Source organism: Acanthopagrus latus, chromosome 7 (assembly GCF_904848185.1).
Source record: "Acanthopagrus latus isolate v.2019 chromosome 7, fAcaLat1.1, whole genome shotgun sequence".
Lineage (NCBI taxonomy): Eukaryota > Metazoa > Chordata > Actinopteri > Spariformes > Sparidae > Acanthopagrus > Acanthopagrus latus.
The window spans coordinates 18,586,692-18,612,049 of NC_051045.1; the positions used below are offsets into that span (position 1 = coordinate 18,586,692).

The 25,358-nt window shown below is 42.8% G+C and overlaps 1 protein-coding gene across 3 annotated transcripts in view; it reads left to right on the forward strand.

Moving 5' to 3' along the window:
- The window catches only part of LOC119023100 (TOX high mobility group box family member 2-like), an 88,529-nt gene that overhangs the window by 45,674 nt on the left and 17,497 nt on the right, over positions 1-25,358 (forward strand). For all 3 annotated transcript variants that reach the window (XM_037104766.1, XM_037104767.1, XM_037104768.1), the window contains one exon: positions 14,552-14,806. In XM_037104766.1, coding sequence (XP_036960661.1) covers positions 14,552-14,806 — 255 coding nt within the window. The remainder of the gene's footprint in view (positions 1-14,551; positions 14,807-25,358) is intronic.

Here is a 25,358-nt window from a genome sequence, read left to right on the forward strand (position 1 = left end):
CAGAAGGCAGAGGACGTCGGGGCACACACACACGAACACACACTCACGCTCGCTCAGAATCACACAGATAAAAGTGACACATTCTCTGACACAAAGTTATTCATAAGTAATTAGCACATGTACAAGTAAACGTCCTCAATTTTTGTTTCTTCCACTCTCTGTACTTTACGAACACACACACACACATAAGTTCATACCTCTATACTTGTGAGGACCCACATTGACAGAATGTATTTACTTGTCAGTACTCCTAAATGTGGCCATCACAGCTGCCTAATCCCAATTGTATTATTAAAGAGTCGGTTCATTATATTGCAAAAATAGATATTTCCTCACTTACTTCAGCGGTACTACAAGGCATCTCAAATAGTGGCAACAGAATGTAACTAAATACTCTAATACATTTTATTTACTCAAGTATTGCGCTTCAGTACAATTCTGTGGTTCTTGGCCATAATATATATATATCTGCTATATTGTAGAGGAAAAAGTAGTGTACCTTTTACTCCAGTACATTTATATGACTTAAATTACTTTTCAGATTTGCATGCTGCATCAGAGGCAAAGTAGCACATTTTTAAATTGATATAGGAAATTAGATCTTGTTTAAAGCAAAAAAAAAAAATGATTCCAGTTTGCTTTCTGATCAGTAAAGTGCAGAATATTGGAGCCGGTCAACCCTTAGTACAGTACCTTACAGTACATACATACATTTAAATGTATGTATAATTTACCTTTACTTGGAAAGCTGACCGGAGAGAGTACCTATTCTCGTAGCACCCAAAAACAACCCCACAAAATAAAAGTATGAACCTGAAAATGAGGATGATATGTCTCCTTTAAGACTTGTAGCCACTATTTGCATTCACGAGCCTCTCTTTTGGTGATTGTCGGTTTTTTGTGTTATATGTTTGAGATGGATCTCTATGAAAAGTCGGCCACCATCTCAATACAGTGTGGATGTGCAAAAGTTAACTTGTGGTCCCTTAAATCTAAAAAGTTATGTCTGGGTAGCTCAACAGTCACATCTCTGTCATGAAAAGGTTTTTCTGGTGACTCTGTATTACCCACAAACCTTGCTTTAGACTCCCGTTACTGGCGCTACTTTCTTCCAAAGACGTCTCTCAGTAATTTGTGTGTACTGACCCTTTAAACTAAAACTACTTAAAACATTAACCTGACAGTAAAACCCCGTCTTAACCCTCAAGCAGCCCCTTTGAAGAAGTCAAGACCAGCCAAAATGTCCTCACTTTCCAAAAATGTGCTTACACTCAAGAGTATAAAACTTAAATTGGTCCTCGCACAGACTGACAAACAGGAACATATGCACTGTGTGTGCACATAAACACACACACACTCTCTCTTAAACCCTGACACACACACATATAGAGGCACACCGTCATCCTATATATCCATAAGGTTGTCTTCCCTTTGATGTTGAGATTGAGTGACTATAACGAGAGGTCGAGGGGGGCTTTAGCAGCTTATTGTCTACTTATAACACACATCACAGGCTATGAGGTCCGTCGTTGTTAGCCACATTTCCTGATCTGCCCTAATTATGTCACTTTGCTTGCATACATGGGTTTGAGCTAATTGGGATAAATGTCTAGCTTTGTAGTTTCTCTGCTGCAGCGGTCATGTGTCAATCATCGACACCCTCTCCAGGTTCCGCAGTGTTGTGTCAACAAATACCTTCTTAGTGGATAAGGCAATTTGGGCTTTTCAAAACATGTCAGTTGCAGTTGATGCTCTGTCAGCGCCGTCAAACAGAAGCTTAAGCACCAGTTCTGAGCGGACCAACGGACACAAAGTTCAACATTTGGCTTCTGATTTTTTTTTTTTTTTTTTACGCAGCGGATTTAATTTGAAATGTAGAAGGAGGGAGGGTGGGCACCATCACTTTTAAAGGTATACTGTGCAGGATTTTCCTTCTATACAACTTACAGTATAAAAGTGATCTCGCTCAGTCATGAACTACCACCCACCAGAAATGTGTGGTGGTGTCTGTAGATCCTGCTCTCGGCCTGTACATTTATTATGTTGCAGGCTACAGAGGGTTGAAGTCACGCCCCTTCTAGTGCATCGCCATTGGACATTGTTTCAGGAAAAATATGTATCGTAGGGAATGAAGAGAGACAGATGAAGAAAATACGTAATTTGAAAGTGAGGTTGTCGATTAACGCTTAAAAAAACGTTGTAGAGCCGGTCCTGTAGATTAGCAGCTTGCAGAACTGACTAATTCTCCTTTCACATTTCACACACCTTTTTAATCTTTTTCTGAGCCAAGCTGATGACCATGTTGGGGTTTGTGATACATATTGATATATTAAATGGCATTTTATTCATTTTACAGCAAATTCTGGTGAAAGATGTATATTTGGTTTGTTGAGTCTCATTCTCAGGTCATGAAGTTGAGTTGGTTGCTCACCAAGACTCCATGCCGACTGAAATGATAGTTGTTTGCAGCCCTAATGATGAATACCTGAGTGGTTCGCACTGATCTTGATGTCTAACTTTTTTTTGTATATGTGACATCATAAAAAAACCTTTTAACCCTGCTTAACGGAACGGAAACTTTCCTTTAAAGATATCTGTGCAGTTGTGTCAGAGCGTACCAAAGCCATCTCATATTAACTGTCTTGTGCATATGTTTACACATATTTTCAGCATTTCCATGTATTTAAGCAGCACTTGGGTGCAGGCCATCTCAGAGGTTAACCCACAAATATCTTCAAAGCCGCCACATCCGAAGATATTTGCATTTTTTTTTTGTACATCAAACAAAGTTCATCACTCCGGCTGCTTGCTGTGCATGTGAGCCAATCATTCCCTAATTAATGCTTAATTGTGTGCATTAGCTGTGCAGTGTTTTGTCACATACAGCCTGCTTTTGAAGTTAAATCAGACAAATTGGAGGTTCAAGTATGGAATCATTTTCTGCATCAATTTGAAATGGTGATTACCGGCTGATGAATATGCTGAATACATGCCTACATGCTGGTCTGTTTTTTTTTTGTTTTTTTTTTAATGTGTTCCTCATTTTTACTAAGATTTAAGTACTCCCCAGCTGTGTTTGTAGGAGAACAAGATGGGCCACATTTGCTCCTGTGTCTCCTCTGTTTGTTCCTCCCGAGCAGGTCTGCAGTGAGACTTGCATTCTTCGCTTCTGAGGAAAATGCACAGGGCTCACAGTGTCTTCCCAGTGGTCAAACCTATTTTTGAAAGAAGGACCCTGTCTGCTTTAATGCAAGTTCTGACGCTGTGTGGAGATGCCCGCCCGAGCCTTTACATGATGTGTGCCTGTTAAAAAAAAAAGAAAAAGAAAAAAAAAAAAGAAAAGAAAAAAGGTGCATGAAGCCAGAACAGAGGCTCCTTTGTTTGCATGTCTCGGGGTCTTCCACAGCGTATGCACTGAGGTAGGAGTTTGACACAGCCGGGAGATTGCATTACACATAACATCTCCGAGCTTTTAAAAAGAGAAAAACCGCTAATCAGAAACAGCTTTAAAGGGGGCCGTTTACTGTATGCTTGGACACAATCTGTCCATTCAAACAAGATGTTTTCGAGGCTTTGAATACTGTACGGTTTTCTGCACATATGGAGCGCCCAGACGTTTTGATGATATTGATATTTTTTTTTTTCCATTTAGCTGATCTGTCGAGGTTTCGGCCTATACGCGCGAGTGTGGGCGTGTTGTTTTGTTGACCGCCATTGTTTATATCTGCCCACACACGGAGCTGCTGAGGGGATAGTTTGTCGAATTAAAGATTATTAAACATCTCAATTATCCTGATTGACTCGCATGGCTTTGTTCCGGGAGGTCTGAAATGCGCCACCCACATCTCAGATTTTGTCAGCGATTCGTAAACATGTAGTTCTGGCGCGTGCTCGGTGACGTACCGGAGCTCTCTCCCCTGCAGCGCCCGCGACAAAGTGAAATCGAACTGAACGATAAAGAGAAGAGCCCGTCTGATTATCAGGCTGCCGTGCACACGCAAGCCAAATAATGCTGACTGCAGCGCATGCACTTGCACCACTGCACGATCGCAGCCAAACCAAAATGGCTGCCTCCAACCACACCCACGCATGTTCTAATTCTGTACAAAGTGCAATTAGTGTTCTTCATTTAGATTCATATCAGGCCTGATCTGTCTGAGTGATTGTCCAGACTTTGTACCTCCGTGTGTATTTTGGTGTGTTTTGGCTCGCCTCCTCCTCACCCTGTAATCATCCTCTGCATGCGTGTCTGTGTGTATACGCACATACGATGGATCAGGGAAAATTAGAGGCCAAAAAAAAAAACAAACAAAAAAAACAACCCCCCCCCCCCAAAAAAAAAAAAAAAAATAGCTGGTTAGGGAGGAAAGCTTGAAAGAGAAAACAAGCCAGTGGCAGGAAGTCTCTTCCTCTCTCGTGCTGTACTCGCTGTTTTGTGTTCCTGTGCAGGAGAGGAAGCTCAGGGGCCGCTGGTCTTCAGAGGAGCGGCAGCAAGTTTCAGCCTGTTTTTTTTTGTGCGTCCGTGTTTTTTCTGTTTCCAGGTGTCTTGCTGAGCCATGTGTCTCTATCGATTTGGCCGGCTGCAAGAGAACAGTGGCTGATGGTCGAGATTAGAACAGAAACCTCACTTGTTGGACGCAGACTCTCTCTCTCTCTCTCTCTCTCTCTCTCTCTCTCTCTCTCTCTCTCTCTCGTCGTCTTTCTGTGTCTGTCTGTTTATTTTTGTGTGTTTCTTAACTCTGACACTCCCTCACTCTCTCTCTCTTTCTCTCTCTCGTTCTCCGTGTTTCTCCTTCGTCTCTCTCCGGTTTTTCACCCACGCTCACCCAGCCAGCTCCTTTCTCCTGAAAATATATAGCTCTTACATACATCATCTAAACCTCAATTCAGACAGCCCGTCCCACTCTGACTTCACTTCAGACCGTTGTAATAAAGCCAGGGTAACACGAGGTAATTACACACGCACTTAGTTAGTTGTTCAATGCAAAACTCCCTGAGAAAAGCTGCCGAACTTTAATTAACTTCAACTAACAAGTTATGCAACTAGTTTTCTTTTTTCACTCACGTTCAATTTTGCTCTAGTGAAGCAGTTCGTAGTCTGACCCTCAGTGCACAATGAATGTGTCGTCTGTTTCTGAAGCACCTAACGACGGTGTGGGAAGGAGTCAAATTAGACGTTTAGGTCTGAGAGAGAGGAGCGTGTGAATTTTCTGACACATGTAACAACAACAGATAATCTGAGACTCTCTGGAATTTGAGCCTGAACATTGAAGAAGAATGCTAATTTTACATCATGGAAGGACAGGGCCAGTTTGACATTTTGGGAAATGTCTCACTATGAAATGATTCACTTTCCTACCAAGAGTAAGATGAGTAGATGAAAATCAATACCACTCTGATATCTGCATGGTAAATATGACGCTAATGCCAGCAGCTGTCCAGTTTAGCTTAGCATAAAGACTGGAGGCAGAAATCCAGGTTGTAACTGAATATTTATGTACTTCATATTTATTTGCACAGATTGAAATGGTGTCAATGGTGTTATCTCAGTATATTTACCAAAATGCTGAACCATTTCTTTGATGTGATCCAAATAATCAGTTGAACAGAATCAGTTTAGTCAACTAATAATACGTGTTTACAAAAGGTTTAATTGTGTATGTAATGTGTGCATAAGCTCATTTTATTAATTTAGGCCTTCTTTCTGAGCATTAGCTGAAAACGTTGACTATAACGCTGGTGCCAGCAGCAGCTTGGTTTAGCTGGTTTAGCTTAGCTTAGCTTAGTTTAGCTTAGCATACCTACTGGAAACAGAGGAAGACAGTTACTTTGGCTCTGTCAGAAGGCTAAAAAAATGCTTGCCTACACTTCACTGATGAACACATTATTGGCTGTATCTCATTTGCTCGAGCTAAGCTAATTGGCCGCTGGCTGTGTAGCTTCATATTTAGCATACAGATATGAAAGTGTTATTGGCCCATGAAAACAGATATTTCCCAAAATCAGACCAAAAGAAGGATAATTCTGATACAAGCAGCTGCCATGATTTTTGTTCACCTCACCCCTGATCGCTTTCTCTCTTTCTCTCTTTCTCTCTCTCTCTCCCCCCCTCTCTGAGGCAGAGACACCTCAGTACACCCTGGCACCGCACACCCAATGTGGGCGATGCTGATGTGAATAGGCACCGTTACTTAACAGTGACTCACACAGTGCACCATTATACCCCCACCACCACCACCACAACTGCAACACTCTCCTCACTTCACAACACTCCCCCTCCCCCCTCCCCACCTCCTCCCCCCTCACTGCCTTACACTTCACTTCAGTGAGCGTGTTTCTCTCCCCATCCTCTCTCCTCGCATCCCTGCAAGAAAAGTTAGGGGGACATTTGAGACAAAGGATGAAGAAATGAAAATTGAGGGTCTGAAAACGCCAACACACATCTCGCTCCCTCTTTGAGGCCGCACGGAGCCGCCGGCAAGGTCGCGAGAAAGAAGTAGAGATACATATTGTGCTTTATTTAAATTTCAAGAGAGATCGCGGTAGCATGAATTCAGGCTGGAAACAGTTCTCAGCTCTAAACCGGCACCGGGGCATCAATATCTGCAAACAATGCTGGAGGAACATCAGAGGAGCGTCAGCAACAACAACCACACCCATGCTTGGGGGGGGGGGGATGTAAGTTACAGTTGTAACCAGGGATCGGTAGTTCCTTATGTAGGTCAGTCCATGTCAGCCAATAAGTCCAATTACCATCAGCCTCTGAAATAGAACAAACCCTGACCTCTGCTCTGTTTTCATGCAGCTAAAATGGACGGAATGGATGGCGAGCCCTGCTCTGTGGCAGAGTTAAGATTTTTATTTATGGACAATAGACAAATATTAGCGAGTTTGGAGGAAAACAGCAACATGAAAAAATATAAAGACGGCGAGGTCAAAGGAAGGGCTGCATGGTGCTGTGAGGAGTCAACGTGGAAAGACTTATGTTTGGTGATGTCTGTTGATATCAGAGGCTCTAAAGAACATCAAAACGACCCACTGTCCCACTCTTTTTGGCCTACTCCCCTCGGTCCCTCCACAAATACATCGCCTGCAGAAAAGCAGCACCCCCCCGACAAAAAAAAAACAAAAAAAAACTGCAACTTATCAACAGCGAGAGTGCACTCAATGATTCATACACTCTTTTAAGAGAACTTGAAACCTTGGCTCTATTTCGGTCCCGGCCTCTCTCTGTGTACGCTGCACGGCGGAGCAGAGGGATTTAGTGGGACTAAGTAGTTTGATATTTCTATTGGTTTTTCTGTGTGTATTTTCACTCTCTCTTTCCCCTCTCTCTCTCTCTCAGTGATCTTTCTCATCATATGGAGACCAAGGTCATGGCTGATTGAAATATAATAGAAGTGTAGACATCTGGCCTAATACTGTGGGAAGTTAAATCTATTTTAATGGCCCCTGCCGCAGTGGATTCTCTCTGATGCACTCTTGCGCTTCACTGACAGTAAATCACAATGTTCTCTTATTACCCTGACTGGAATGAGGGCATAGAGAAAGAACAATGAGGGATCCACATCATTTGTTTTCACCCCTCCCTTGCTTTTTCCTCTCCTCTCTCTCTCTCCTCTCTCCCCTCCCCGCACTCCTCCTCTCCTCCCCCCTCTCCAGTCCGTTTGCGACTCATAAAGCAAGGGGCTTAAAGAGAGTGACATCATGAAAATAAAAATAAAGGGGATTATGGGCGAGCTATTGTGCCATACGTGATTACTGGGGCTTCCATGTTCCCTTGGGGGGGGATGAGTGACTACGAGACAACATATTTTATTTATTTATACGATTCTCTCTAATGAATAAGAATAGGAAATGTGGCCGAGACCACAGTGTTGCGCTCCTTGTCAAAAAAAATAAAAACACGGCCCCCGGTCCAAACGTTAAAGAATTTTCTATTTCCCCTCTGTTCCGGCGTGAAGATCCGAGATGTTTTTTTTCACCCAAGATCTTTGATCCATAACTGAGTGTGTTTCAGAAAATAAATTAAAAAAATAAGGAAATAAACGAAAATAGACCTGACACTAATGTGCGGCACGTGGCCCCTTTTCACACCTTTTTCAAAACACTTCCTTTGCAGCCGAGTTCGGCTTACAGTCCAGCACGGGGGCCCCACTCGCAGCTGCAGTGGAGAGCCAGGTCCTTTTTTTACCCAACCTAAATGAGATCCATTTTGATGTGACATTTGAGAGAATTACCAGTGCATGGGAGAGCAGGGAAGAGGTTAGCTCACTGCTCCGCCATTGGTCGAGGCGCACCACGGCCCACCTTTTAGTGACGGACGGAAGGGATGACCCTGAGCTACTATCGGTCATGGTGAAAGGCCCACCCCCTCCGCCCCCCCACCCCTGCACCCCTCCTTGCACACTTCACTTATCCCAGGTCTGTCTCGCTGTCAGTCAGCCCGGTGGGTCTGCTATCCTATTCTCCTTCCATTGTACCACTCTGTCTGCTCCTCTTGATACATCACCCAAATGGAGTTCCTTGTCGTCTCCACGTCAGGTCAGATAGCCTTTGTGGACCCGGCAGACCATCGCTGTAATAGTTGCTTGTGCGGCACACCTCGGCCGTCTCCAGCGCCTGCCGATGATGAGTTTGATTTCTGCCCTTTCTCTGCACTGCAAGGTTGATCTGCGAAGGTGAATTTTGAAGATGTTTTAAAGATTTACCGTTGCCATCCGTCTATCTGGAATACGCAGAGTGGACGTGAGGACCTTTATGTATGCACGGCCAGCTGTTGTTTGTCGCCAAAACCTTGCTGCTCTGTCATTATTTTTTTTTTCACAACGTAGCATATGGCTGGATGACTTTCCATAGGACACTGTATACTCAGTCAAAGTTATGTGCTTTTATGACACAAAAGAGTTGTTTTTTGACTGATTAGTTGTTTCTAAAGCCTTGTAAGTGTTCCATATTACAGGAAACACTTTGAGTGTGTCAGCCACTGGAGCTGTAATAACAAAGTCCATCAAAGACAGACAGCTCTTGTCTTTGGACAATTTGCCCCCCATCAGCCATGACAGGCTCTCGGTGGCACCGCGCAACATATTCATTCTCCTCCCTTTGACGAACACATCATTGTTCCCAGACGAGCTGTCTTCCACTAAACACCTCATAGGCCACGAACGACTCCATCACCGAGCTAATGACTCCGTCTCATCTTCCCAGCCATTTGTGTCAAAGAAACTTTTGAGCTCAGCTGATTCATTTGTTTCCACTTAGGATAACTTAATTATGACGAGGTGGAGCTGTGTTTGATTGCAGAGACCTTTCAGCCAGCACACCTACACTTCAAGGTGAAATTTCAGCTAAACTGTGGCTAACAACTAGCAATTATACCCAATCTTTTGTTGATTGTACACGCCCTGAGGATCTAAGTATGTCTGTGTCGTGCCCACAAACTAAGGCAGTTTGAACCCAGTAAAAATGTTTTACATAATTATGCTGAGAAAACATATTTCAATAAAAAGCTATCAAGCACAGAATCCACTTAACTTGTTTTAAGTATGCTGCCAAGCCAGTGACCACAGTTCAACACATCTGTCAGTGTGAAAACCACTTGATATTTCTTAAGGAGACCTCAGGACGATCTCTGGCCATGTTTGTGGTGACAAAAACACAATCTCGTGTGTCTGTGCCTGAAGTTGAGCAGACGATGAGAACAGTGTTGTCACAACATACCATTTAAAATTCCACCGGAAAAAAATGTGAAAGCAAGATTTCAACAAACAGGCGTCAATCGGACAACTTCAGGTGAGAAAGTGAGCGGATAATGTGACTAAACGTTCATGCCGGCTTAAAATACCCGACCACAAAAACAATGCAAACATAACTTCATTGCGTGGACAGTTTTAAAGAAAGATTTTTTTTTAATGGTTTGCATCCATCTCATGGAATCCTGCTGCAGCACCAGCTACCTCTGAAAGCAAGAACAAACACTTCCTCTGTCATCTCCTATGTAGCATAAATTAAGCTGTGGAGTAAGTTATGCAGGACTGAATGTCATTACCTCGACTGAGCTTTTGACAACATGATGGTTTATTCATTTCAAAGTGCAAATGTAAAGCAAACAGTTAGTTCAGTTAAAAGTGTCCTTCAGATTCTTCTTGAGACCAGTTTTTTAATGCATGTTCTTTAAAAGTGGTCTTCGACTAGAGCATCATTTTATAAGTCTGATTCTTCCATAGATCCGTGGAGAAAATCAACACTGTTCCCATGGGGTGAATCATCTCCATGTTTCTCTTTCAAAGAACCAGGGCCTGCTTTATGTATGATGATACTCAATATGCCTCGGAGCGATATCTCACATCTATAAACTATGTTAAAGCAATATGGTGTTTTGATGTCAAATCACAACTGATGTACAAAAGGAGACCGGTGCTATTGTCTCTAAGTTAGAGGAAGAAAACAAGTGAAGAAGAAGTGATGTGCGGATTCTTCAAAGATCCACAGCAGAGTCCCTGTCTCTGAAAATGACAGATTTGCTTAAATTTCACCTCTGCGGGGAGGAGGGTGAAGGTTAGCGAGAGAAGGCTGAATCAACATTTGGCGTTTCTTTCTGACCCCTCTCTCTTTTATCCACTCTCCTCTCCATGTCCTGAAAGACAGTATATTTATGAATTATTTATCTGTGTTTGAAAATATTAAACTTGTGATGTCCTTGTCCCGCGTCTTATCTCCAAGGGCATCATAAGAAGCAGTAAAGGAAAAAAAAAAAAATCACCAAAGGGATGGAAGGCACGGTCGTAAAGTAGCCGCTGACAGCATTTAAATCTTGGTACAAACGTACCTCAACATGTTCAATTACTCACCAAACGAGCCTCTGCTTTTCCCTTTTAGAGTCAGCTGTACACCAGATTCCTAGAGGTTGTTCTGGTTTGGACCATTTACAGCGTGAAGTTCTGCTCTCAGATTGTTGACGTTTGAGAGTACAAAGAGTAAATAATTCCGAGACGATCTTCACAAGACAAATAATTAATCGGGTTTTTATTCTAATGCTTAAAATCAACCTATGTCAATGTTTTCCTGAAAGGGACCTGCAGTGTTCAAATGAATCACTACATTGGTTTATTTTATCTATGACCATGATGGTCCCCTAACCTTTACCTAATGTATTCAACATTATGTGTTTTGCCTGAACCCAGCCGAACTTGAACCACAGTGAAGGAAGGTGGCCAGATGGTCATGTCAGTCATGTGTTGTTTTGAAAGGCACACTGTCATTTAGATTAAATTTATCTGTCATTCACAAGAACTTCTGAGGCAAAATAAACAAAACATCATGTAGTTCAAATGTTTTTCAAATCGTCCTGCAAACCTAGCGACACGTTTTCATTGTCGTTATTTTCTATCATTATTTCTCAATTCATTAACAGTTCATTAAGTGCACAATGTCATCATCACGGTTTGCGGAGTCCAAGATGAGGTGCAAATTTTTTCTCTTGAAAAGCTAGAACCAGCAAGTTTGCGGCACCTTTATTCAAAAGAAAATGACATATGATGACTTGATTGACATGATTGGATGAATTATTTATTAAATCTTTCGCTAAAAGATAATTGTGAAAAAATGCTCACCACAATTTCGAAGAGCCTGAAGCGACATCTTCAAATGCTCCTTTTGTCCAACCAACAGTCCAAAACCAAAAGACCCGGCATTTACTAAAATAAATGACCAAGAAAAATAGCAAATCTTCCTTGTTGAGAAGGCAAAACCAAGAAATGTTTCACATTTTTGCTTGGCAAATGATGATTGATGATGATGATGACGATTGAACAATTATCAAAATATTTGCAGATTAATTTTCTTCAATCTGCTAACCGTTTCATCTCTAATCCTGCTTTATAGGGACAGTGGAATGGCCTCGTGTTCTGGGCTTATATACACACACACACATATATATATATATATATATATATATATATATATATATATATGTGTGTGTATATATATATATATATGTATATATGTGTATGTATATATATATATATATATATAGCCAATGTTACAGCTCATCAGAAATAAATGCAGAAACCAGCCAGATTTGTATTTATCTTTTATAGAATTAAACCATACGCATACGCTTGTGAACAATAATAACAAATGACAACAACAATGCATGTTAGACAATGCAGAGACAGACATTTGTTAAACCTTTATCGTGGGAAAAGGAACTGTCAGTGATAATATTTCTGAGCAAGCACCGAACGAGGGGAGCGAGTGTTATGGGAAGAGAAAAATAGCACATCACCCCCTGATAGTAAACATACTCCCTTTTTATTATTATTATTCCCTCCCTAATGATACTGCACATTATGAGACTTTTATCCTATCTTCAAGCACCAGTTCTGCTGGTGAGGACATTGTAGCTGCTCCATCGTCGTTTCTTGCCATTTGTTTGCTAAAAGTATTTGTTTGCAAGATGAATTGCTGCAGTGGCAGGCGAGATGACAGCCTACACGAAGATGATATTGAATTGATTTCTGAAATGTTGCAGAACGGACTAGTTGATGTGTACCACGAGACATGAATAATAAAAATTCTATTAAAAAGCTCTTGAATGGCTGACACTGGAATATTATTTGTGATGATTAATTTTCTTCAGTCATTATAAAGGGGAGTTGGCATCAGATTGCCTCTGACAAAATTGCTTTTCATTCCCTGGTGAATACCCTCAGTATGCTTTTTGAGAGCACAAAACCATATTTCTCGGCGCAATATTATGTCAAGATAGGCCCGCGGAAAAAGACAACCACGGGCTCTGCTCATGTATCACCTTATTAGTGCCATAAAGCCGCTGCTTTTTTTACCTGCTGGGGGTCATTTGGACACACGCCGGTTACATTTCACAGTGAGGGATGTGAGGTTTGTTTAGTCCGGCTTTGTCTCGTTCTGAAAAAAAAAAGCATGATTGGCACTATAATTATGAGATTATGAAAAAGCCCCTAAGTGAGTGTCGCTGGTGTTTTCCCACTTAATGAATTTGATTAACTGTATTTTAAAGGCGTGCGGGCTGACAGGATGTTGCTTTAAAGCTGTCAAGATTTCTGAAGCAAATTACTCTGTACAGCAGCTGTTGTTGTTGTCGAACTCTAATTAATTTGCTGTGTACGTTTGTGTTGAATTAATTCTTTACACTTTTCTAAGCACAACAATTTGCATTTCTAATTATTTTTTGTTTCCCGGCACAAAAACAGCCCGAATCGACTGCCGGCGTACAGTGTCTGTCTGCACAAAACGAATCTGAACAACAAAAAAACCAACAGGTGCCTTTTAAAAGCCAATTATGAAGCTTTTTAATTACTCTGGATCAGTGTTTGTCAACTTTTCTCTCAGAGATTGTTACTGAACTTCTGTTCGCCATTAAAATGTTGTCTAGCATTGTCTCGTGGGCACATTTTCTTAGAGATTCAGGTGTTGGAACCAGCGCCTGATTTTATCTGTGCTGTTACTAAATGTGGCACTGTTTTGAGACGCAGGTACACACATTTTTTATGTTGCTGTGTTGTTTTCATGTGGATTTTCCCTGTGTGCTTCCTCCCACGTACCAAAGAAAATAGCTGTTGGTGGGTTGTACACTCTAAGTTACACGTATATATTAAAGGGATAGTACATCTCAAAATGAAAACCTCACATTAGCGGTAGTGCTACTTATCCATCCAGATTGAGAGGTGTCCGGTATGGAGAGATCGGCTGTGGAGATGTCTTTTCTTGAATATAACGGAACCAGATGACAATCTCTCTCCAGAAATCATCATCCGTTTTCTCTAGATTATCCGCAGACCTTGTTGTGAGCACTTTTTCTGTTTTCTTTCTACCAAACTACACGCGCCAAACGTATCACCGCGCAGAGGAATGCTCATGACAGCAAGGGACGTAAACATTAGCGTCAGCGTTATCGGCTGAGCTGTAACGTTAGCTGGCTTAATTAACTAACCTCTCATCCATGAGTAGATGCGCACTTCCTTCTCCGTGGTGGTGTAGTTCCTGCTCACAACGGGGTCTGGACGAGAGGCTCGCCAACTAAGCTAACCGAGCTAGCTAATATTACAGCTCAGCCGAGGAGGACGCCGTTAGTATTCACATCTTGTGTCATCGCAAGCACAAGCCTCACAACCATGAGTAGATGTTCACTTCCCCGTATGATTACTACTGGAAAGAGGAGACATTGCTTTTTTTTTTTTTTTTTGCGCTTTAAGCACCACATGCCATTTAGTTCCATTATATTCCAAAGAAGGCAGATACCTCCATGGCCGATATCTCCAAAATTTTGCAACTCGCACCAAAACAATCTAGATGGATAAATAGCACTATAGATGAGTGGAAAAAATATGGATTTGTGATTTTGGTGTGAAGTGTCCCTTTAAAGTGTCTATCTGGTGTTTCCTTTCTCTTTTTAGATACGTTTTGGATAAAACTGCCATTTGCATTCCTGAAATTGTAGTAAAATTGGGTGTTGCACTGGTCGCAGTGTTCCTCTACAATGATTCCGTTCTTTTCTCCGCCTTTCCAGAGCTACTCCAGTCAGGGCAGAGGCAGCAGCGGAGGAGGAGCAGGGGATGAAGACTACGAGATCCCCCCCATCACACCCCCCAACCATGCCGACCCTTCTCTGCTGCACCTCATGGAGCACGAGTCGGGTTACCCCTTCCACTCTCTGCCTCACAACGGCCTGCTCAACACCTACTCCTACCCCGAGCTGCCCGCCCTCATGATGTCCAACATGCTGGGTCAGGACACCCACCTCCTCTCGGGGCCTATGCACTCGGTGAGTAAAGCCTTTTTCTTTTCTTTTTTTTTTCCGCTCGTCCGTCCCTTTTTAGCTGCGGCCCTTTATGATCATACAAGTCAAGCGCTGTGGTAGGCTGTTAGTCTTCATGGCCGGGAGGCTGGAAGTCAGCGCCGAGAAAAAATTTCTCTGGAGGTTTCACATGTGCGTGTCACGGAGAGTTCAGTCTTTTCAAAATGTGTCCAAAAACTATTGATCTCGAGACACTCAGTTCAGGCTGTGAGCTCGTATATAGAGCAATGGGGGCAGCAAAGTGACTAATTCTTCTGTGTGCGGCTCTCCACAGTCTCAGATCATTTTTTTATTACTGCAAAGCGTTTTTCTATTAGCGCAATAATTAGCCCGGTTAGAGGCCAAGGAAGCTGAGACAGAGAAGTCTGGGGGCGGGGGGGGTCTATACGTGCAACATTAATAAATACAGAGAGCTGCTGCCTCCTTAACACCCAGACCTTTGCAGCAGAGCTCCTTTAATATCTATTCAGCTGCGCAACTCAAAGATTTCATTGCCTCAAAGTGAGGCAAGAAAGGGAGCAAGAAACTCGGCGCTGCACATTTTCATTCGTTACGATCGGCAAAGCAAAAAAAGAGGGAACGGGGAGAGATTGGAGTGTGGGGGGTTCGAACACAAAATCTTGACACGGAGGGGGTTGGGAGGGGTTATTCCTTGTCAGCTACTTTTTTATTTTCAAAAGGATGCCGAGGACCCCCGCTCTCCCACTCACAGTAAAGGGACTTTTTCTTGTGTTAAACATGCTTCAGACCGAACATGTAAACACCCCTGGCGAACACATTCAAATGCTTTAATCATAGGATCGAACCAGATGAATTATAGATGGCCTGTGTGGTGAATAATTCAACGTTATATACTTTCATCTGACATAAATATTACTTTTTTTTTTCCTCTCTGCCCTCCATCATGAATATTTATGCTTTAATGTGAGCATCCGTGGCATTTATCCTCCGTTAATCAGGTCTTATGTGATTTTCAGAATCAAACTGCATAAGTTGCAAGCTCCCGTTTCCTTTTTTTTTTTTTTTCCCTTTCTGTGGGTGGTAGCTACTGTAAGGCCTCCATTAGAGCCAGTCTTCAGGATTAGGTCACAATCCATTGGCAAGTGCTGAATATGCTCGGTGCAGGAGAAAGATGCAGTTGACTGGAGCATTTGCAGTCAATCTGGCTGGAAAAACCCATATAATGATTTGGGTGGGTAGGTTTCAGTGGAAGACATCATGTAAGTGGCGGCGGCTCAGGGTGGACGTATGCGCTGTAAACTTTATTCTTTAATTTGATGTCCGTGCACAAGTACATGTAACAAAGCAGCCCCTTCAGGCCAGCAGTAGGAAACAGAGAGGGAGTGCCTGCTCCTTACACAGCTTTTGTTTCACCTTTGCAATTATTTATTCTCAAATAGCCCTTCAGGGTAATGTTCCATTTTCTTATTTCACACCCCCTTTTCTCATAAATGAACCGTCATTGCAATAAATCACCGCACAAACAGAGACTTGCACACACTGTGAAAGGTCCGGAGATTTATGTAACACATTCATGTTTCCCACTTCCACATTTTAGTACTACTCTAGCAGAGCCCGGCTAATAATAGCCGCTATTAATATTTCTTGTTGCCTAGCAACCCCAGCAAGTAATAGCTTACTCTGGAAAAATAGATGACCGATAAGGAAGAAGGAGGAGGGAAGGGGGGGGTTTGGTGGGGTTGGAGTGGGGGGGGGATTCAATTCATTTATTATCTCTTGGGACAAGAGGAGCTTATTTCTGAGGCTGTGGAATAGGAAAGTAGGCTGTATATTGAGAAATATTTTAAAGCAATTGGAGATGACGTTATTTTCATTTCGGTTCCATTAGGGATGTTTCATTTGATGCTTCCCCAACAAAGTCAATTAACCTTAATTTCATACTGATAAAGGTATAATAAGGAGGATTGAATTTATGTCTGCTGAATGCTTAAAGAATAATAAGGGCGATTGGAAACAGGCTCCTCGGGTTCCGAAATGAAGAGACGAGCCTTTACCTTTGTTGTGCTGTATTAACAAAAGCCTCACAGACAGAAATTGGAGGAGATGGCTGGAAAACCAAAGCGCTAATCGTTCAACAGTCTTCTTTCACCATCGCTGAAGAAGCAAATAAAAAGTCAACAGCGTTACCTTGAGGATACACTTCTCTTCAATAAAAGCTATCCTTCAGTGCACATATAAACCTCCTACAAGTACAAGCTCAGCTGGAGCAACAGATACGCTTCATCTCGAGGGATGTTGTTGCTGGTTTTTGTACAACATTTAGCCTAAGGCTAAAGCTCTGTAAACTTCTCCCTGCTTTGGGATTCTCTTTTTCAGCGCACATCGATCCTACAGCAAACACAGTTAAATCATTACAGGATTGAGAGCAGTGGATTGGCCGTCATCTTCGCGCTGCATAGGCACACAGTTTTGCATCAGCTCGTCCTGGAAGATTTAAAAGAGCACAATTTCTGCTCATTTAGATTTCACTGTATAATAATCTTAAGATTTCTGGCCTGCAGAATAGCATATGTCTCTGCAAGAGCCCCTTTTTTTCCAAGCTTAATTTATTCTGTCTGACAACCTCCTCTTTTCTTTCTAATTATGACTCCACAGGCACCATAGAAAAGAGTAGTAAATGGATAGAACAGGTGTCAAATACATGCAATGAGTCCTCTTTGGAGCTTCAACATTTGATGTACATTGAGGTTTGTTTTTTTTCTGCTTATTTCCAACTGGAAGATTTAGCACTTTGTTCAGGTGTAGGGTTTGATCCTCTCTGCTGCAGACGCATGTTGTTCATAATAGTCTTAACTGCCAGTTTTGAACCTTTTCTCACTTTAAATTGCACCATTTACAAGGACTCCAACAAGCAGAAGGATCAACATCGGCTTTATAAAAGACAGAGCTGTCAATCAGAAATGCTCTTACATTCTCTTAACTCCTCCCTGCAACGCTGACCTACTCTGTCAGCGCCTTTAAATCGAGGCAGAAAGTCTTGGATGACTGGATGCCGTGAGATGTAACATGCCTTCGTGTGAATGCACATTGCTGAGGGAGAATCCCTGTCTCACCCTTAGCTGTCAGCGTTCCTGCCACCCTGGCGCTGGGGGAAGAGGTGGCACCCAGGGGTCTCGTGTTCAACAAGCCCCCCCGATCGTTCAGGTCTGGCTGAGGCTACGCCGGGTGGAGCTGCGAGCAAGATGTAGCCCTTTGAAAAAATAAAGGAGGAGGGACACTCACCAGCAGACAGTAATGAGAGGTCGCGATGGAGTTTGCAGAACGGCCCCAACACGGAGCCTTGAGGGGCGCCGGCGCGTTTAAATATTGAAACAGAGCACCAGCCCCTGTCTCATTACCGGCGTAATGAGGCTGGTTAGGGAGGAGGAAAGCCCCTACTGCCAAAAAAGCAGCTGCCAGTTTTATGAGTTTATGTCGCACATTGATTCAGATGACTCCGGGTGGGAACTTTGTTCAGTTTTGTCAAACATGTGGTGCCAGAATGATATTTTTGGCAAGACATGCGACGTGTGACAGGCCACCAGCAGTCAATGTTTGACACTGTGCTGTGTTGAGACAGTAACAAGTTATTTTGACAAGTTATTGTGGATATCATAAATAATTTGTCAGTTGAGGATTCCGCTTTGGTTATTTATTTTTCAGGCCGCATTAACAGTTGTTTGATTGATTGATTGTTGTCGGGGGTTGTTTGTTTTTTTGTTTTTTTCCGCCCACTTGAGAGCAGAGGAACTCCACAGCAGGCTGGCAGACATGGTGCCCTGACATATTATCACTTCGTGAGAGTTTTTATTGCTGACGTGTTTGCAAACAGTTGTCCACATTCACACCCAGCAACGTCGGAGCAAGTTTAAAGGGTAGCTCCACCAATTAACACCTTCATTTTCTGTTTACAGTGGCCCAGTGGCTAGCACTGCTGCCTCACAGCTAGAAGATCGCCGGTTCGCGTCCCGGTTGGGACGCCTGTGGAGTTTATATGTTCTCCCTGTGCAAGCGTGGGTTTTCACCGGGTACTCCGGCTTCCTCCCACAGTCCAAAAACATACTGAGGTTAATTGATCATTCTAAATTGTCCGTAGGTGTGAATTGTGGTTGTTTGTCTCTATGTGTAGCCCTGCGATAGACTGGCGACCTGTCCAGGGTGTCCCCTGCCTTCGCCCTAAGTCAGCTGGGATAGGCTCCAGCCCCCCCGCGACCCTGCAGAGGATTAAGCGGCGTACATATAATGTGTACAGATGATGGATGGATGGAAGTCTTAGAAAGTATTACTGTGTTTATAAAAGAGTAGTATAAAGCAATGTCTGTAGCTCAAGCGGGAGCTGCATATAATCTGATAAACTGTCTCCAGTGATGTCATCCAGTGGCTAAGTTGTATTGTGGGTAATGTAGGCACCAGGTTTTTGCAAAGGAAGAAGAATGCGCTGAATAAAAATTGTGATATTTGCAGTTCTGCTCTGTCAATTTTAAGCATTTTTTTCAAACTTTCCATAATGATTCCAAAAGTGTTACAGGAGTGCTTTTCAACCTGTTTCAAAACCTACCCACAATGCAATTTAGCAACTGAATGACATCATTGGAGGCAATTAATCAGATAACAGCTTCATCAGGAGCCACAAAAGGCTTATAATACTTACATAGGCAATAGTAATATTCAAGCCCTAAAGTTAGTGAATTTGCAATTTAAGCATCCATTTAGAGTCACATTAGTGGCCAGCTGATGGAAACTTCTTTCAGTTCTGGTTCAGTTTTAACCAAACAAACAAGCAGTACATTATCAGGATGCAAAACTGAAACAATTTGCTAAAAGAGTTAATGTGATAATTCACTGAGAGCAATCACTTCACATTAACCATGGTCATTTGGTTAATTGGTAGATGATTAGTGGAGCTTTACCTTTGTAATAAAGGTAAGGATGAGATGAGTTTTATTTTCCAAAGTGTAACGCACAGAGTGACAGAGTGCATTAGTACGTCTGTGCAGTAGTTAACAGTGCACGAGATGCATGCTCAGCTACAGTACACAGAGAGTGTGTCTGCTGCATGTATGCGCGTGCCTTTATTTCCAGGATCGGTCTCTGTCAGAGTCACCGATTGCTATCAGGTTATGTGAGCTTCACTTAATTTGACTTCATTTAATCTGTGAAAGGGAATTTTTTTTGCATCACTTGGCATTTAGGACACAGACAGCGGGGTGGAAAGGCCACAACTATTTTAAATGCGGCGACATAAAACTGTATTGACAGCTGCGGTTATTGACAGCACAGGGACAGTTAGATATAGACACAATCAGACCATTAAAGAGATCAGAGCAAGTCCATCGATTCAACACTGGACCGAAGCATCTTAGAGAAGTCGTATTCAGACGGATAAGGAATTGCACCGAAAGCAAATGAACAAAAGGAAAGCATGATCTGTTGTATGGTGAAATCCACACAGTGACCTCAGGTGCACAGCATGTCCTGATCTCCTTTTCCATTTTCCAATTTTCCAAGGCCCTTCCAAAATCTAATGAGAAGAACTGCCTCAAAATAAACTTTATCTATAAAGAACCCTGCCGCAAATTTCAGTTTGACTTGACTTCACATGCTCAGTGCGGCTGGATTACTTGTGTTTTTTTAAATTGAAACAGCATTTCCCCCCCAGTGTAGGTTTTAGACATATCTCATATGACCTGCCTGCTCTGCTGCCTTTCACCGGGATAGATATGACATCTCGGTGACGTTCCCAGATAAATCACTTTTTGTAAGAGCAGAAATGTTTTCTGTTGTGGCTTTTCATTTCACAGAAAGACGGATGCCCTTCAGTGCTGCACTCCACAACAGGGGTGAACAATGTGTCTTGTAGTTGTCAAGAGAAATGACAGCGAGATAATTGGGAGGGCACTCCCGTTTCATTTAAACTGAAACAAATAGGCTTCCAAAGAGACTGTGCTTTTAAAAAGTAAAGCTTTGTTTTGCGCAGGTTATCATGCAGGGTTCGCAGTGGAGTAATGAAGAGGAGTATTAACGGATTGAGCATTAAAAACAAATGCTCATTCATTGCCGTTCATGAATATTCATGCCGCTAATTCAAATAACCTTAGGCGACTGTTACGACTAATGAATATTTAAAACAGCTTGGTCACAGAGATTTGAACACTGCATTACAGCTGACTTTCTGGGATCATCGTGTACAAGGGTAAACAATTAGGAACGGCGAAAACAGATTTTAGCGGTGATCAAAATACATCTGGAAAACAATATCTCATGTTGTCACATTAGCCACGGGCCATTGGCGCTGCAAGAGGGAACGTGATGACACGCGAGAGGACGGCGAGGTGAAGAGTTGGCAATAATCGCAACAATTTGTTTATTAATCAATTAGTCAACGAACAGAAAAATATTCTCCGGGACCAGAAAGATCCTGCTGCTTTTTGCCGCTCTGCTGCTTTTGTAATTTTCACAATGTTTCGAGGATTATATCCATCAAACTCAGAAATGTATTCATTTGCAAATATGCAATATTCTCCTAAAAAGCCATCGTCAGTCACCAGACATCTGTTTGAAACTAGAAAGAGGCTGCTAAGAAGGGTCCTGCAAATATGAGCAAAGAAAAGAAGATGAAATTATGTTGTGCCATGAAGACAGTTCATCAAATCGTGAAAATCAATCAGTGAACGTTTTTCTCAGTTACACAAAAACACAGTTTAAGCAGTAAATAAAATTGCATTAATTGGCTGTATCTAATCAAATTATTTGCTTATAAAAACAGCCCCCCCCTCTTTTCTTTCCTGACCTCAGATCTCTTGTCAGTTCGTCATTTCTACATATTTACAGAAAGTGTGGATGCAGGGTAGTCGTGAGCTTCCTCATCCAAGAAGGAAGAGCAGCCTCAGCACAGCGGCCGACAGAGCGGCACACTCACCCTCAGAGGGACCCGCTGGGTGACTAGACATGTTTACATTTACCACGCTGCGTTTGAAAAAAGCCCGGCACCCTTTGCACGCTGCGAGCAGGAGAATCCCGTACTGCCCACTTAAAAGGGGGCCTCGGCTGCTTCCTTTGAGGGATCAGCCTGGTGACTCGTCCTCCTCGCCACCACCGCAACGCTAATTAGGCCCACCACAAAGCCAGCCTGTGGGGATAATGTCCCATTATTAGAGTCATTTGTTTCAATTAACCGCTCTGTGATTCTACAATAGCACAGCGCAGCCCAGTGCAAAGGAGCCATTACTCTCGCCCAAGGAACCGCTGAGGTTTTGGGGGACGAGAGTGTTTGTAAGAGGTTTATATGGATACCTGCTCGTGCCAGCGGTGGTGCTGCCAGGCTCCACGTACTGCCCAGTCACTGAGGGAGGGTGAATAAATCCTTATTTACATCATCTCTTTAACTTTCAAAGACTGTTACTGGCTTTGTTGTTGCGGATTTTCTTTTTGTGCACTTCACTGAGAACTGATTCGGGTTTAGCACGCTGGATTGCTGACTTCAGTGCGGACCCCTGGAAACTATATGTTCTTTCCTCTTGATATGCTGACAGTATTCTGGTTGACTGAATTACCATTCTACCACTGTGTACCTACACTGTGCTTGCCATTTTTTCGACTGCAATCAGGTTAGTTTCTGAGCTTTGTGCCGGAGGCGCTCGTTTCTATTTTGCTCATGCACTACTCTTGTAGTCTTATGTATTTTCATCACATTAACAGACAGCAGATTGCTTTCGCATCATATCCCCCCCCCGTTTATCTGAGACTTGTGAAATGACAATTAGTCTAGTGCGCTCATGGCCACCGACGAGCGACCCCTGATAATAGCAGTTTTTATTGTTTGTGTACACTTGCGTTCTGCCTTCTGTTGGTCACAGCTGGAGGCTGAGCGAGCCCACTGGTTGCAGGTTGCATAAGGCACGAGAGTGAGAGAGATTAGGCCTCTGATGTGTCGATGTAAGAGGAAACTGTTTGTGCAAATGGCTTTGATGACTTTATCCTGATCATTCGCGCGTTGTTTTGAGCAGCTGTAAACCACCTCAACGTTCTTTTGGACACAGAGCGGCAGTGGCACAAAGACGCTTATCAACTTCAAATGCTCCCGAATACAATATTTCAGAGCACTTTTAGGTCCTTTCAGCACCAGATAATGGAAACTTCGATTGTTACCAAGAGGTTGCTGCCCTGTGATGCCTCTGTTGCCAGGCTCTCTCATTGGCTTTCTCCCCCCACCCCCCCGCTGCGCAGATGTTTACAAAGAGACATCACCAGCTCACATTAAAGGGTTCAAGTTGTCCCCTCGGGCTGTTGCTATGGAAATAACCCTGCTATGGTCGCTCATTCATGTTTGATTAATTGTTTTTTCCTCTCTGTGCTGCTGCCTCTACAAAGACCTCATCATGGGAACATTTCATCTTGAAAACAAACAATAGGAAAAGATTAATATGTCCAAAGCTGTTTTATTCTCTCTTCCTGCTTTGTGGACATTTTGTGGATGTTCTGTAGTGATAAAAGTCTTAGAAATTGTATTAGTGAAGTATTAATGTTGATAAAGCCTCGCCTGTGAAGCTTTACAATCATAAAGACTGTTTTTATTTCCTTTCCCAGACTTACCTGGAATAGAGATAAGCATTTTGCCGTTTTTTTTTCTTTCTCCCCCTCCTAAATTGCACTGTGCAGCGCTGAGCTACAGCAACCCACTGGGGCCAATTAGGATGCCAGCAGAGCCAGGAAGTGCATAGCAGATGCTTTTGCCACTATTTATTAAAATCCAATCTGCGGGGGCCCCTCCAACAGCTCGTTAAACTACCGTTAATCTAATTAGCTCTCACTTGCCACTGTTTTCACCACATTACCAAATACAAGGGCCTCGACTTTGCAATTTAGGCTGATTAAGTGGGTCCAGCGCTGTTAGGCAGAGCTCGCAGGGAGGAGCTCCTCAGAGCTGTCAGTCATTTTCCCAGAGTCAGATAAATCATGCAGCTTAGCTCAGCAACGGCTTTGGGCTCGAGTTTGAATTAGAATATATGCAATGGGAACATTGGTTGAAATCAAATCCACATTGCGAGCTCTGCAGCACAAGTGTGCATGTCTGAGGACATTAATGAAATCCTCCACATCACAGAGGCCGTGTATATTTGTAATGGCATGGCATCAGAACTGGTTACAAATTCCATAATGGGCTCTTTTATGGATCAGGTTCTTGCGATTCCCACTGATGTCCTTTCATGTCTCTCTCAGATCACCGCCGTGATTCTGCACTTCCGGTTCATTACTGTTTGGGCCGGGCTGTATTTTTTATTTGATGAGTGCTGCTCTCTGGACAAGTGCCTGGTTCTACTCAGAGATCTGTGCGGCCGCTTTGACATGCAGTCCCGTTCATTGCTTACAGATGGGCTGTCTGACATGGCGCTGTAATCGCCTCCAGATGAGGAGGGCACAGTATATATTTTAAGGCATATTCTAATCCACCGAGGCTGAGCTAGATGATGGGAATGCGCAAAGATGAGGGCCTGCGCAGGAGTTTTAAAACAACTGACAGCGAACGATTTGAAGAATTTATAGAAACTTGTAGTTGACTAACGGGATGTAAGAAATTTAACGAGCGTCTTGTATTTTGGATTCCGTCTGCAGGCAGTCTTGGTTTAGGCGAGGTTGAATCATTCAAATCTCAAACAGCTTTGTTTACATTCTCATCTTGCCTTGCCAACATTTCTTAAGGCCACAATCTTGACAGCATTACACACAGGGGCACTTTGAAAATGTTGGATGAAACCGATATCTAAATAACAAATAAATGCATGTAATAAAAACCAACTGTAAGCCCGCATGATCCCCCCCACCCTAATTATGGAAACTTAACAAAGACTTGCTTACTCTGTCTCAAAAACCCCACTCCGGCATTCATTCTCCTCCGTGCAAAGATCATCTGATCATGCAAGTCAGGTAGAGAAGACTGGCATCATAACCGTTATTGATTTTAAAAAACATAATGTTGTCTGGCAAAAGAAAAACTTTGGATGGTATTCATCATTTACCGGCAACACATCTACCTTCTCCGCCCGAGTCCTTGCAGGCTGCGGCGTATATATATATAAATGGATGGATGATTCAGTTGACAAACATGCTTTTACATTTTCAAACCAGCTGACTTTGGAGCCGCTCCTGAAAAAAAGACGTGAGGCACAATAACTTTTTGGTTCTGGCTCTTTCGTTGCACCACACAGCCATCAGGAAACCCACTTTTTTCTTTCTTTTTTTTCCGCTTTAAGGCTGCGAGTTAAAGCTGGTGGTGAAAATTGCAGAAAAATTATATATGGCATCTTGGAATTACATTATTCTCACTGCTGCTTCTCTAACCATGGCCATTTATCTATTTATAAACCCACAAAGGCTTAGAGTCTGTAACAGCTGCACTAAGCTGCGCTTCTCTTCAGTATGCTGGTGCAGAGAGGTCCGTGCCTGCACTGCTGAAGAGATCTGTTCCACTGTACCACCACATAACATATATTTTTAAATATATTGTTACACATTTCTTTGG